Genomic DNA, 13,184 nt, shown 5'->3' on the forward strand with positions numbered 1-13,184 from the left:
AAACCTGTGGGGAAATCCTGCAGATCACAGACCCTTCTCAAAGGCTTCTGGGCAGAGGCCCAGAGCCTCTTGTTCTGCAGTAGCATGTTTCCCTTGAAAAGTCTGCCCCCATATGCTGTTGGTGCACAGCAGGGAGAGGGTAAGCAAGGCAATACATATAGGTAATGCGTATAGGGTAAGTATTAACTGATACTAAAAATTTCTGTGGTTTTCAGGAGGAAAGAGCAAAACTCTAAAATGCAGGAGGCAAAGTGACTGAAATTAGCAAGCTCTGGGTTGATAATTTTCTTATTGCTAACAATTTTTCTTTTCAAATATCACTAGTGGGAAATGCCTCTTCTTCTATGGAATCTGGAGATAGCCCAATGTTGTTGCTGGATGTTCAAAAATAAGTCCTATCTTTCAGCTGGACTGGACACCAAAACAGTTTATCCAAAACTGTGAAAACACTCCAGCAATGAATGATTAATCTTAAAACACAGATTAGTATCATGTATTATTATAAACTTTAGAAGAAAAAAAATTCATAGCGCTGCAAACTCTTATTAGTCATTCACTAAACCATGTGAGTGGGCTATTAATGGAAAGAAGTTTATCAGCTAAGAAATTTCTCATTCTGTTGCACAACTTCTCTCCTCAGATTAATAGACATTAATTCCTACATAGAGCAAAAGCCATTAGCTTAATGAATTGCTTGAGAAACAACTACACAATCATATGCTATGAGTAGATGCTTCTGCAGAGTAATGGTATTACATGTTGCAAATGTTACTAAGGTGGCAGTCACACATTTCTTCCATAGTTACTTGAGCTACAGATGTTTTCAAAGGAGTCACAATTCTTTTGTAAATACCTTCCCTGATATCTAGTATTCCAAGAGCAATTTTGCTGTTGCATACCACATGGGATCATGTCCATACTTAATTTTAATAGCAGAATGTATTGATGGATGTGGTTGCAAAGTATTCTATACATAAAGTTATTTCATTTTTCAAACATTATGTTACAGTCATGAATAAAAACAAATAGTAGGATGTGATAATAATCTGAATGATCCTACCTTCTGATATAGGGTGATAGTCTTCTCCAGAAGTAGCAGATCCATCCTTTGTATGAACTCTCACCACAGAAACCTTGGAAGTGTCTCCCAGACGAAGCACTGGGATTTTTACAACTGCTACTTGCCTTGTGTCCTTTGGTTCACTCACGCTAAATTTGGTCTCACCAAACTTAATAATAGCCTCTGTAATTACAAGAAAAATGTTTTTAGAGCATACAAATGGGCTTCTAAAAGCCAATAACAACAAAATAATTTCTTACTGTCTGCATCATCCTGAATCTTTATCAGCGTCTCATTTTGTTCGCCAACAGAAGCACCAAAGGAAGAATCGCTTCTTGGAGTGCCAAGAACCAGACGTAGTTCTTCCTCTTCTTCATGGAAAGTATCATCCATAAGCACCAGTGTGCAAGGCTTCTCAGTTTCACCTGCAATCATTCTGAAGGTAATATCATGCAGAACTTAAGTGTTCTTTGCTCTATTACAGCACTTCTCTCCAAGCTCAAGGAACCAGAGGCTGCTTCTGCTGGCTAAGGCATCCACCTTGACACTATGTAAGTTAGTAAGTAATGACAATAGTGAAAGCAGAATTAGTAATCATTACCTTTCTATGGAAACTCATTAAAATGGAATCACCCATTTTGGGACTTCTCTAAGACAAGTTTCTATTTGGTACAACCACTTCACATGTATTGTTCCTTTTGTTTTATCTTAGAATAAAATACTCCTTCTCAGTGACCTCTCCCACAGTGTGCATTTAAAAAATAAATAGTTGCACAAAGAAGCAGAGTAATAGAAACTTTCACTAATACTAATGGTAATTTTGTCCTGGAGTTTTTTATTTCAACTCTCTTTCGATTGGACACTCTCCAACTGTGTGGACCTTCACTTATATTATTCCATTTGATTTTAATGTCTTTTAAACTCCCACTGATTCCAAGTGACAATGAATATTGCCTTAAAAATGCTTTGGAGTTGCAAAATGCTCCATTTGAGCGCTCACAAATCAATGTGCCTAGACTTACTAGATGTTCAGAGACTGTGGGAAAAAGGCCTTGTCTTAGGCCTTCTACAAGAGCAGCAAGAGTTATGAGTGGTGTGCAGAGTGTCTGGCTCCCAGTGTCTGACTTAGTGAGCTCATCATCATGAGAATGACTCCTACATCCCTGACAAAAGGAACAGCACAGGATATGAGAGAGATGAGGTCAATTTACAGTATTTTTTCATCATTATACAACCAAATATGATCAAAGTTATTCAAGATGAAGAACCAGACCAGGATGCTACCTGTGTTCATTTTCCAGGATCGTTTTTTCCCCCTATAGAAAATAAATTGTCCATTAGGAGGAGAAAAAGAATTCAAAATATTCATCCTGCTCATTGTCACATGGGAAATGTGAAAACTGTACTGAAACTGCCTCATATTAAACACACGTAAGAAGCTTATGGAAACAAGATATGATTCTAGCAGACCTCTTTGCTGCTTGTCTTCACAGAGAAATGGTAGAGCGACATTCAAAAAAAGAGGAAAGGCACTTCCTAGGGGGCCCAGATCCATTAATTCCAACAAGTTGGACCCTCTTTCCTGGTTGCACAGAAGCAATGGCAAAGGTATAGAGTACATAACAGCAAGAAAAGCTGAGGCCAGCTCTAAATAAAGATAGACTGAACAACTCACTTTACAAGAGAACTATGATAAATGTCTACAGAAATATGAAGGTCGTCATTTCTGTGATAAGGGCATACCAAGGATTTCATGCTGATGACAGAACTTGTTTAGGGCTTGTAAAAAATATTATGCGTGTGTAAACTTAAAAGACTAAAAGACTAAACTGTCTTCTGCACAAATAGAAGGAATCCGGCAATATTCTTTCAAGGTAGTAACATCTGATTTATTTGTATTTCACCTCTGATGTGAGTTATTAAGTACCTGATATTGGTGAACTGCCTTAGGAAAGCCTTGGTGAGAAAAAAAAATTCAAACAGAAATTAGAGAGCTATATTCCTGTTGAAAGATCTATTACTCATTTCAGTGCAAGTCAAATGTATTTACCAGAAATCTGCTTAACAAAGAGCAGAGCTTCTGAAGCTTCCTTTCTGAGAGCAGGTCTGTGCTTCTGTTATTGTCTTATGCTGAACCTGCTTTTGCTATCAAAAAGATCCTGGCACTCAGGCTGAACCTATATGAAGATATGTCCCTTTGGTTCCTATTGATTATCCCTCTAGGTCAGAAGTGAAGCAAAGAGAGACAACATCATTTCAGTGCACTCTGCCCATTGTGTATGGAAAAAAGCTTGGTTTTCCAGGGTGGTCTTTTTGGCACTACTTTATGAGAAGACACAATTAAAACAAAACAAATAAAACAAAGCAAAGCAAAACAAAACATGGTAGACTAAAGGCTTCTAAAATAAGATCAAGAGCTTACCAGGAAGGAATGTGATGATGGAACTGTCAGTATTAGGACGTTCTTCAAAGTCCATCATTACCTGAGCTGAACCTTGCCTTGTATAGCATCTCACAGTGGATGTGTATCGGATATCCCCACTCCTATATATCATGGCAGAAATCTGTCCATCATTTTCATTGCCTACATATACAGATTCTTTAAACTGCATCTTAGGCACTGGGCAGAAAAACATAAAAAGCATGTGTGAAGTATAATTGCAAAAGTTATCATATCTTCCCTCCACTATTTCAAATTTAGTTATGTTACATTGCACCAGATATATAACATAAGCAGTTAGACAGCAAATGACTTAACACATCGTCTGTAGCTGAAACGGGTAGACTCACTGGCTTTGGTGTGATTCAAAAGGACAAGTGCTATTTCTGTACTGCAGTCATCCATCTCCTGCATAGACGTGAAAAGGTAAAAAAAATTACTACTCACAGTCAGACACTGAGTCGTTAATGAAGATGGTGGCCTTGCTGGGTTCTCCAAGGGCAGCATTCATGGGCATCCTTAGCACAAGCTCAAACTTCTCAGTTCCTTCTAACACTGGCTGTCCAAGGTCATCCAGAATTACCACATGAAACGTCTGCATATTGACTCCAGGGGAAAAATCTAAATTACGACTGATGCCTACATAATCTACTCCAGCTACCAATGGAAAAGAGATAAAAAAAATCAAATTAATAAATAGCATTACATATAATGAAAAATAAAAATATCTATCATTAGGTAGTTAATTGTAGGTAAATCTATTTTTTCTTTAAATATAATTTTAAAATTTGCCAAATTCTGGGAGTCATGTAAAGCAAAAATATCTTTTGACCATCTAAGTTGGACTATACAATAAAACAAGTCGATATTAAGCTACTTTTTGCTTAGCGATTCAAGTCACAAAATGGGGCTGATTCTGTTCTGTTGTAAACCAACAGTTATTCCACTAAAACTAATAAAGTTTGTTTTAAGTGAGAAATGAAAGTGAGCAAAAAGCTTTGAGAGAGACTCTGGAGATGAAGCAAAGTCTTTTGGAAAGAAATTTCATATTATTCTGTAACAAAGATGGAAGTTTTGAGACTTATGTAAAAAGGGAAGGAGAAAAGGCCAGTGAGCTGACTGTAATGAAGGGAAACTAAAAGAATCAAATTCTGCTCAGGCCATGTCAGGTGAGGTCTGGCACCTTAATGTTAAAGACAGAGTGATCTGGGTTTGGTTTGCTTTTATGTTTTGTTTTGTTTTAAGCAAAGCAAGCCAATCCATAACAAGCCAATGAGAAGAAAGCAAACAAAACAAGACACTGACTAAAACATGACACTCTATGTCAGAACTAAAGCATTAAAGGGATTTAGGACTTCAGGGAAGGACTGAGTTTTAACGTTCATTTTTTGAGAGAATAAGCAGCAGAGCTGTTGAAACAAAACTTTGGGGGAAACAGTTTCACTGAAACTGAAATAAGGTTTGGAATTCTGTGAATGTGACAAAATTTGGCAAGATTAAAGGCCATCATGAGATGGGCACTTGCCTAGAGTCCCTGCCGCTCTACCCCAGAGCTAAGCCTCTAAGGCAGGACGCCAGGACTGGCAGCTCAGCGCAGCAGATCCATTGCTGCACTGTGTAAGACCAAGAATCAGGTTCATGGCTTTACAGGCAGCCAGCCATGTCAGAGCTTTCAGGCTGCGACCAACAGACTAGAGACCCCAAGAGCTGTGCCATTCCCAGTTTTGAATCCTAGAGGTCCTGGCACAATGAATTAAGATTCTTGCTGTAAGGAAATATTCCGCACCCCCTACCCTGAAATAAAATAAAATAAATATTCAGGATGAGATGAAGACATCAGATCATATAAAGCAAGTTTAGAAATGAAGTAATCATATATTTTTTTCAGATGTCATAATTTTCTTTTTCATGAGAAATATGATGTTTATCATGTTATGTATGATACATATATATGATGTTTAGATATTCCTGAAGTAACAGTAAAGTTTTACACAATTTTGCCTCACTGAAAATTAGTTGAGAAGATAAACTCTACTGTCCAGTTACACTCAGGATAAGCATCTAAGGAAGATAATTTTTATGCTGTCTCTATACGAATGTCTTAGTTTTAAACATTATGGTTTGTGAAAAAAAAAATACAGTACACTAACACTTGATTCTGCAGACAAAGGTTCTGTCAAAGCATCACTGAACCACACAGCTGTAGCAATCCTCTTGCTGAACAGGATACTAGATAGTAATTTCTCATTGCCCACAGTAAAAATGAGAGGAGGAAATTCTGCATGCTGCCAGTGATTATAACTATGTGCCCAGAGTATGCTGTTGAGGCAGTAATCCACTGCCTTTGTGGGATAGTGTTTTATATGAGGATTTGAAAGCATTTCTCTTAGTGCTGTACTCCACAGTTGCTCCTACTCCTGTTTCTTTGAGAGAAATTCCGTAACTACTTAACTTGTTCTAAGAAGAAAGATCTGCTAAGAGCAAGAGACATAGAAATTTCATCTTATGTAGTTGAATCTATATCAAGACCAAATGTACCAGCATTTGTTGTTGAGATGTATTATGAAACTAGAGCAAAACAATAACTTACCCTCTGCAGTTATTGGTTCAGATTTGCGAGACCTCACTGTAACAGAGGCAGCTTTAGACAGATCAGTTCCAGTCCTCCAGACATGTACCTCAATATAGCCAGCACTCTCATCAACATAGTATTCATCATTTCCAAAGTAGAATGCTGGTTCTGGTGAAAGAGGAATAATGTCCATAAATGTTTCTTTACCTTACGTTGAAGGTAACAAGAGACCGTAAAATCCACATTAGACAATGGAGAACACTTAGCTCTTCTCAGTAAAGGAAATAAAGCTTTTTTTTTAAGGTTTAGAATTTTTCTAGGTATTTTTGGCTTATTTTCAAGTATTGGTTTGCCTATTTTGGGACAGCAATTGTTATATCAGCACTGTGCTCTTTTTCTTGCCTCCTACATTTTCAACTTTGTGTGTCAGCAGGTATGAATCTGTGTGCAAAACCAAATGTGTTATCTCATTAAACTTATTTGAGCTGAGTCCTGTGCACAAGCCAGAAAATTCCTTGCATTTTTCACTTTGGTGCAGACAGACAAAGGTGAGTATAAATAATGAAACCTTAACTTGAATGTTCTTACAGATTCCTGTTTCTAAAACCAGACTGGAACATGATATATAACTGGAGCTGCTTTTGGAAATGTTTTCCAGCTAACTAAAGGGGCAAATACTTAGTTTTAGTTCCCCTGCATCTAGCATTTAAAACAAAATCAATCTTATTTCATGTAAACTGGAATGTGAATAGTCTTTTATCTTAATATTTAAGTTCCATAGTTTATAAGAAAGAAGAGCAAAAAGCAAAGGAGGTTAAGTGTTATCCCACTTAACAGACATATTGTTTATCCTCATTTTTTCCTCCCTTTCCCAGTTTTTCTACCCACAGCAATTTCACAAAGCAAACAGGCTTAAAAACATAGCCTGGCTTCATCGTGGATGTATATCAGCTCCCCTTTTCTATCCCTTCCATTCCTGTTTCAAACATGTAAGAGTAAGCACACACAGCCAGTGCCTCAGTTTTCCCATCGTGCAGCAGAAATCATACCTACCTTCCCCAACGGTTGAGATGCAATGTGAAGACCTACACAAGTTCTCTTTGTATTTCATCACAATTTTCTTACGTTGCCTAGTGAGAATTTATTATAATCATGAGGTTACAATATCACAAATGTGCTTGAAAATACCATACAGCATATGGCCAACTCCAATTAAGTTGACAAATACCATAGCAATTAATCAGTGCTCTATCAGTGGCACTATGAATACTTCCCCTTCATCAAGCATAGAAAAAAAGAAAAAATTCAAAGGAAATGACTGGAAAAGTTTATGGTTCCACAGAGTTATGCCTAGCATACAGAAAAGGTACAACTTACCCAAAGGAGGAGACATAAATCCTTTTTAATGGCAAGTGGAAGTTGGGCCCATCTTTTCCATGATTCAGTCAAATTTTCTTAAGACTATATGTACGTTGCAAAACCTGACTTCTATTACAGTGGTTTGGAATTGAAGAACCTGCTTTGGACTACAACTGAGCTCAATAAAGCCAAATATTGCGAAGACATTGTGTTTTGAAGGTTTTGGAGAGGCTTGTAGGATAACTAGACAGACAAAATACTTATGTTTTTCTGAAGTACTTGAGGACAACCTGACTGGCTACACAGTGTATGGCAACAATCTCCTCTGTAATAGATTGCTTGTTTATTTTTATAGAAAATTGAACAATGTAAAATAGGAATTTAGTTAAAACTAACCAGAAGTAATATAGTTAGTTATTACTAAGCCAAAACTTCTTCTGAGAAGGTAGCAGTTAATAAGTATTTTGGAATTGCATTCAAGAGTTAAATTGGAAGTTTTGAAGAAAAGAATTTTCTCTTCTGCTTTCAAGATTTTTCCTGTATTTCACAACTGACAAAATAAACTATTAAAAAACAAGCAAACAAACAAACCCCCTTAATATTCCACATCAGTGAAACAAATGCCTCTCTGCTTATCTGCTAAAACTAAAATAAAGGGTTGTAACAAACTGATGGAACTGAATGTATTTACTGAAAAATAGCGCAGATTCATAGACCTGCTTGCGCATTATCAAGGTCATCAGCCTTTGCAGGATGAAAGACAAACTTGGAAAATGTCTAATTTTGGTAGATGAAAAGGCTTTCAGTTCCAACTTAAATTTTTTTATTCAACATTTTGTGTATTTAAATGTGTGTGTGTTTGTGTGCACAGACAGACACACATCAATCTTGCATTATTTGCCTATAGGGACTGGGTTGTCAGCAGTTGCATTTATATTTGGGACTGCGAAGCTCTTATCTGAAACATTTTTAATAGGTGAATAGGATACACTCTCTGGACCTTTTTGTATAACTACTATTAACTTTGATGAGAGTTCTACTTACAGGGACACTGCAGAACTGGATATTAGATCTGCAAAGAAATGCGCCATTTGAGACATACAATGATCTTCTAAAATTTTCAAGATGGACAAAGACTCATCCAGCCTCTAGAGGTTAAAAATACAGAATGCCCACTAAGACCAAGTGCTTATGAATATGCCAACAGTTAGATAAAGGCAGTTAAAATATTATGAAATCTAATACATGTCATTTCTTAAACAGGTATTCTTAAAGTTTAGCACACTTTCCCAAGTCTAATTTCGTTCTTATAAACCTGTTCTCTCTATATTGATGTCCCAGTAGTTCCAGAATTAGATCTGGACTTGGCTGCGCCTCATTTTAAGCACTTAAGTGAGAGGTACTCACATTTACAGCCTGCTTGCACTCAGTTTGCGAGGACAAAGAGGCCATTCCAGGAGGTTTCCCAGCATAATGAGCATACAGAAGGAGAGGTGGAATGGCTCACTCACTGCAGTGAGAAAAATCTGAGGAGATCTGGAAGCATTCTCTTCTACCCACTGACTACACAGGGAACTTAGATGATCTGCCTTAAACTAGATGGAAGATATAAAAGAAAATGTTGTTTGTTTCTTGTAGTGTTATCCTAATGCTTGCTTTACTGCTGCTGAAGAAGAATCCTCACCACGCACTGTTTGTTCCTGTAGTCACAGCCAAATGTAAAAATGCCTAAACCCTCAGTTAGCTTGCCTTGTATTCCAGAGTGAGTTTTTCACACTTCTTGAGGCATGTATCTTCAATGAAAGACACATTCTGCATGGTTACCCATCCTAGGAAACAAATCCTTACACATGTTTTGTAAGTTCATTTCCTGTAAGCTGTGTTAGTAGCTCCCCAGGGGAAGTAGCAAAGCCAAGCTACTAACAGGGAAAGCATTGTCTTTCTCAGGTCACGTCTGGAAAACACTCTGCTCAATGACTGTGGGCTCACTTACAGCAGATCTTTAATCTAGTAATCACTCTGAAGAGAGACCACTGCAAATTTAATGGTTCCTCTTACAGAAATAAGAGGAAGGTTTTTTAGAGATTTTTTGTTCAGACCCACAGATTTCACTGGCATGAAGTTACAATAATCAGAGGAGAAAGGTTAGGAGCTTTAGTCCCAGGTTTCTTGGCACAGAAATGAAATCTTTGTCTTGCCTTTGTACTTATACAGTCAGAAGCGTATATCAACTACAGCACTAGTCAGTCATCAAGCAGGAAAACAAACACACTTATGCTGTTAGAAATAGGTCTATCTTTGAACGTATATCAGAAAATCAATGCGATAGCATGAAAATATTTATTTCCAAGGAGACTTCTGTTTTTAAAATTATATCCTTACAATCTGCTTTAGAGGGACATGGCAAAAAAGTAGGTTGGTTGTAAGATAGGCAAGGTGCCACAATCAGTTTGGGCTGCCAGTGCAAATAATACGTAAGGCAGGATAGTTAGGACAAACACAGAAGAACAGACTCTTCTGTGCTGACACCTTGATAAGCCTTAACACTAAAGTGTTTTTCAGTGATATATGCTTCCAGTGAGAGATACATATATATATATATATATATATGTATATATTCTCAGGAGAAGAGAAATAATAGAAGAAAACAGACCTGCCACTCTGACATATTTAGATATTGGAACCAGGAGAAGCAGTCATTAGAACTGAACTCATGGTTGATCTTTTCTAGTGGTGTTAAACCATTTATTCCTAAAAGCTTTTGCCTTTCTTCTTCCCATGCACAGCACAAATAAGGCTATGACGTGAACATTATGAGTTGCCAGAGCTAGCAGAAATCTGCTGTGGTAATGCAGAAGGTGCAAAACAGTGCTTTGTAAGCCTACTAGCCTGTTCTGTTACAGTCCCGACATGTTAGTGCAATGCTAAGTCCAAAGTAATGAGCCCTGATGGTTGACACAGCTAATGAGCTTGGACATAACGACAGACAAACATGGCCAGATTTCCTCTGGACCTGAATCTGGCTCATACAGACAACGTATACATCCCTACACAATGCTTACTTGCATTTCAGTATCACAGCTAGCATGAAATGACTGAGCTGCTGAGTCTATAACACAAGAGACTCCACCCTTCCGAACATGAAGCGGGTGAGTTGTAGATAGACCAGTTAAGAACAAGAGTTCCATTAAATTTGAGAAGGAATGGGCATTTACTGTCTAATAGCAGTAAAGGTCAACTTCTGTAATCTCTCTCATATATGCATGTTAATGGGAGCAAAAGAAAAGCTCAGAAAAACTGTCCATTACAAAAAGTTTATATTATATTATGAAAGTGGACTTTAACATCTGAAACTAGGTAGCACCATTCTACAGCTATTTACACATACTTGAAGCTATGCAAGCAACTGAGCTTGCATTTAGTACAATGAATTTAATTTGCCAAGTCATTTATTTTTGCTGAATGCTGTAGAAGCAGGGGTCAAGATTACAGTCAGAGCTCAGTTCTGGAGCAGGTACCTATTGTGCAAATGCCAATAGCTTTTTATTTGATGTGGTCAAAACAGATTACTTTTCAAATTCGTATGTTGTAATCTTAACAGCTTTCATCTTCTTAGCACTGTTGTCATAACTTTTGCAATCAAAAAGTAAATTCACCTCAGAATCAAAATTACTAGTTGCAGCCAAATTGCCACACACATTATCTCAAGCAAATATTGTCTGCATTTCCATTTGTCTCAACAGCCCATTTCTGTCTAGCAACTTACAATGATTTTTTAAAGGATACCGCAAACATTATAACAGGTAAAAGGACAGACTCAAATTAATGCAACCTTTACCAAACTCAGTTCTATTTTGTAAAAAAAAACACACAATTTTTTTTAATCTACAAAGGCAATGCCATACATTGACTCGACTGGTTCATCACTGAATTACTCTCATTTTACGCAGCTTAACCCCATAATTTCAGCAGAGTAACACAGTGTGAATCGAGATCAATAACTGCTATGAACAACATTATATATGAATCACTTTTAATTAATTTATGATACATACTAATTCAGTATAGACCTTTACATTTTAACTCACCCTTTATGTTAAACTGCATCCATGCTTCAATTTCTCTACACACAGTACCATCACAAGCAGCACCTGCCTAGCAGGCCTGGAATCCACATCTAACCTCTCTGCTACGTGAATAAGTAAAACTCAAATGTGAGCAAAGTAGCACAGTAAAGGAAGTAGACTACAGCCCTAGCTGCAAGACTGAGGAGGGCAGTAAGATTGCTACAGTGATACTCCGTCTCTGATCACCTACTCTTTCCTTCTTGTCAGTCCCATCCCTGCTGCAAGGACAGCCTGCAGTGTACTTTGCAGCCTGAAGAACTGAGCTAATTCTGATTTTGCTTAATGTCAGGTTGCAATTCATAATGGTTCAGTATTACTAGATGAGCTACAGAGTATGCCTGAACCATGGAGAGTAAAGACATCTGAGTGTATGAAGCCATGCTGTAGCTCAATTTGTTCAAGATGTGTGCCTTTAAACTGAAGATGAATTTTTCAACAATTAGTTAACTATTACAGACAAGATGGTAATGAATAGTCTTAAGTTGTCTCCCAGCCATAACTGGCATTTCAGGAGAAAGGCTAATGTGTAAGGTTGACTATTACAAGTGATCTTCACTTGGAAGCAATTCATTTACTTTTGTTGGTTTGCTGAGAAACATTACCTTTCCAAAATACCAAATTCATATATATGTGAACTAACATATACGTGAAAATATTTATCAGTAGAAGTAGTATTGTTATGATCCTTGCACGCACCCTCAGGATATAACCTACAGACCTTGATATCACTGGAACTATCACAGGTGTCAGAGGAGCTTTTCCTATGTTCAGAGTCTGAGGACAGGGCCAAAAGATTTTTCCTGCTACAAGTACATCAAGCTCCAATCACTGGCCCAAACTATTCCATAATCCAGATAATTGCCTCATTTACCAATGTAAATAAAAATATAAAGACTAATAGCTGAAGAAACAAACCCTTTGGAATTTGGGGACACACCCAAACATGATGGTGTTGCCTGCAGCAACCATCTGACTTTCACATACCTTCTTCCTACTGGCTAGACCTCCCACAGAGCATGAAACGAACTCAGAATCTTCTACATGTTCTATTTTTCAAAAGAATGAGATTATTCTTATGTAAGAGGCCCAGGAAATGGCATCAGTAACAAATTCTCAACAAACTGATGAAACAGAGGCAGGCAGATAAATGGGAAGGCTTGGCAGTAGTATTTAAATATACCACACACAAGGTACCTCACAAGGAGGCCAAGCATGAAGGAGCTCACAGTCAGTGATTCACACGAGATAACAAATGAGGACTCCTACAAACAGAAATGGTAGGAGAAGCTGAGCAGCATTTTAGAAATCAGGCTACATAAAGACATAGCATGTAGCCATTTCTAAATATGTTTTTCACATTTTAATTGAGTAATTAGTTTACTACTGGGCCTTGCAGAAAAATCAGTCTGTAGAAACGGCCTGTGTAATAAGTGTATTTGCAAAAACAGAGGTTTTCTGAGAAGAATATTTTCAATTTTTCTCTTCCAAAGTGTGTTTCTTACACCTACACTCTCATAGCAAGAAACATGACCACAAAATCACAATAGCTCATTCTATGAATGTTTTATTTATAATACCTTGTAACACCATCCATTTAAATCATGACCCTGATCTCTAAGATTTTAA

The 13,184-nt window shown here is 37.4% G+C and overlaps 1 protein-coding gene across 1 annotated transcript in view; it reads right to left on the minus strand.

The window, feature by feature from the left end:
• Positions 1 to 13,184, minus strand: part of FREM2 (FRAS1 related extracellular matrix 2) — a 142,902-nt gene that overhangs the window by 34,262 nt on the left and 95,456 nt on the right. The window contains exons 7-11 of the mRNA XM_076364204.1: positions 6,091 to 6,240; positions 3,948 to 4,157; positions 3,483 to 3,680; positions 1,321 to 1,485; positions 1,061 to 1,243 (exon numbers count right to left, since the gene is read on the minus strand). Of these exons, the coding sequence (XP_076220319.1) occupies positions 1,061 to 1,243; positions 1,321 to 1,485; positions 3,483 to 3,680; positions 3,948 to 4,157; positions 6,091 to 6,240 (906 nt within the window). The remainder of the gene's footprint in view (positions 1 to 1,060; positions 1,244 to 1,320; positions 1,486 to 3,482; positions 3,681 to 3,947; positions 4,158 to 6,090; positions 6,241 to 13,184) is intronic.

Source organism: Aptenodytes patagonicus, chromosome 1, assembly GCF_965638725.1.
Source record: "Aptenodytes patagonicus chromosome 1, bAptPat1.pri.cur, whole genome shotgun sequence".
NCBI lineage: Eukaryota > Metazoa > Chordata > Aves > Sphenisciformes > Spheniscidae > Aptenodytes > Aptenodytes patagonicus.